The following is a 1,950-nucleotide window of genomic DNA, read 5'->3' as shown; positions in this document are numbered from 1 at the left end:
GGGACAGTGTATGAGTGTGTGCGTTTATAGAGATGCGTGTATGTCCATATGCACGAGCTTCTACATCTATATGTTGTGTTACAGAAAACGTGTTGGCACCAACGTGACAAGGTTACAGGTAACTGAAACTCCCAACAAACCAGGCACATGTGCAGATCTGATTCCCGTGGAATCGATGAGACCCCTGACGTGCACGCCCCAACGTGTCTGCTGCATGCACCTCATCGCGCGCCCTACCAAAACCAATCTATCTGCGCGCGTTTATCTCAACAATCGCGCGCATGCGCATCGCGTCCTCCTTTCCAAGCAGTTTCGCAAAATCAGAACGGCCGCCAATGGCTCCGACGCCCCGATGCCCGGTCCTCCCCGACGAGATCATGGAGGACGAGATCTTCGCGCGGCTGCCGGCCAAGTCGGTGCTCGCGTGCCGCTGCCTCTCCCGCGCCTGGGCCGCAGCGCTCTCCTCAGAGGACTTCACCGACTGGTACCACGCCATCCACGGCGGGCGCCCCAAGATCTTCCGCCTGCAGGACTCCTCCGACGGCGACGAGGAGGAGGACGACGTTCCGATCGCCGTCACGGGCGCCTGCTTCCCACGCTTAATCACGGTGTTCTGGGACGACGAGGACCCCTTGGACCGCCCCACGCACCCGAGCCTCGCCTCGACGCAGTGCCGCGGCCTCGTCATCCTCGAGCATGTCCCCACGGGGATCCACTTCCTCTGCAACCCATCCACCGGCCAGAAGAGGGCGATACCGGAGGGCCGGACCACGGGCTGCCGGCTTCCCCTTGACGTGATGCAGAGGTACGCGAGCCTAGGGCTCGGCTACGACGCGCGCGCCAGGAGGCACAAGGTTGTGCGCGTCTACTACCGCGGCCGCGACGGCGAGGGCCGCCCCGCGTCCGTCGGCTGCGAGGTTTACGTGGTAAACGACCGCGACGGCTCCACGGAATCTTGGCGCCCGATCGCCGCAAGGCCGGAGGGTTGGGTGAAACAGATCAAACCGAGCGTCTTTGCCCAAGGGCACGTCTACTGGTCAGGCCACCGGACCCTCGGCGACCGATTCGAAGAGATAGGGACGATCATCATCTGTTTCTCCGTCTGCGAAGAGACCTTTGCGACCGTGCCGGCACCGCCGGGCATCCAGCTGGTTGAGGTTCTGCGCAAGTGGCGGTTTCTGACGGAGCTCGCCGGGAGACTGTGCCTTTTCTCCGGCCATGAGCATCAGTACGATGTCTGGCTACTGCGTGGACACGGGCCAGGCACCGTGTGGGATCTACATTGCCGAATCGAGGCAGGCACGGCGTCACCGGCGGTCAACAGGGTCATGAGAGGTAGGTACGACAGTTACCAAAACAACATGATCCCACTGGCCCTTATGGACAATGGCCGGAGCATCCTCCTAACGCAAACTGACTGGCCAAAGGACATTTGGGCATACACCCCGTCGAGCGGCGACATTGAGAAGCTCATCGACTTGGAGAGCTTGGTCCATCGAAATAACTGGCTCTTGGAGGTTGCGGTGTACGAGGAAAGCACTGCGCGTCTCGGGAGGCAGCCACGCGGGGACATAGTAGTCTTGGCCTCATCGCTATCTACGCAGGCCATGTCGCTGGTGCTACGACTGTTATCGGAACGCACGCTCAGAAGGCTTATGTGCGTCTGCCGGAGCTGGCAGAACATGATCGCAAGTGAACTTTGGTGCTCTGAGTACACGCATGCACGGTGAGTATGGTGGATCATCTCTCGCAGGATGCACAAAGTAGAGGGGCATCTATTCAAAAGACCACATTACTTTTCCAAACAAATAGGATGACATGATCGTTTTGCTATTGCTCAGGGGATGAGAAAAACATGATCTAGTGGCCATTAGTTGTGGACTCCCACAAAAAAATATATTATATATTGGACATGCGCGAATGTCTACTGTCATTAATTATTCCTCTGGA

The 1,950-nt window shown here is 58.5% G+C and overlaps 1 protein-coding gene across 1 annotated transcript; it reads left to right on the top strand.

Annotated features, from left to right (window-relative positions):
• The first annotated feature begins 281 nt into the window (after positions 1-281).
• Positions 282-1,730, top strand: LOC141027456 (F-box protein CPR1-like). Its single transcript, XM_073504487.1, has one exon. The coding sequence runs from the start codon at positions 282-284 to the stop codon at positions 1,728-1,730; it is 1,449 nt and encodes a 482-aa protein (XP_073360588.1).
• Positions 1,731-1,950: the final 220 nt, after the last annotated feature.

Source organism: Aegilops tauschii, chromosome 7, assembly GCF_002575655.3.
Source record: "Aegilops tauschii subsp. strangulata cultivar AL8/78 chromosome 7, Aet v6.0, whole genome shotgun sequence".
NCBI classification, from domain to species: Eukaryota; Viridiplantae; Streptophyta; class Magnoliopsida; order Poales; family Poaceae; genus Aegilops; species Aegilops tauschii.
The sequence above is the reverse complement of the archived record's forward strand: the minus strand, read 5'-3'. Positions and strand labels throughout refer to the sequence as shown.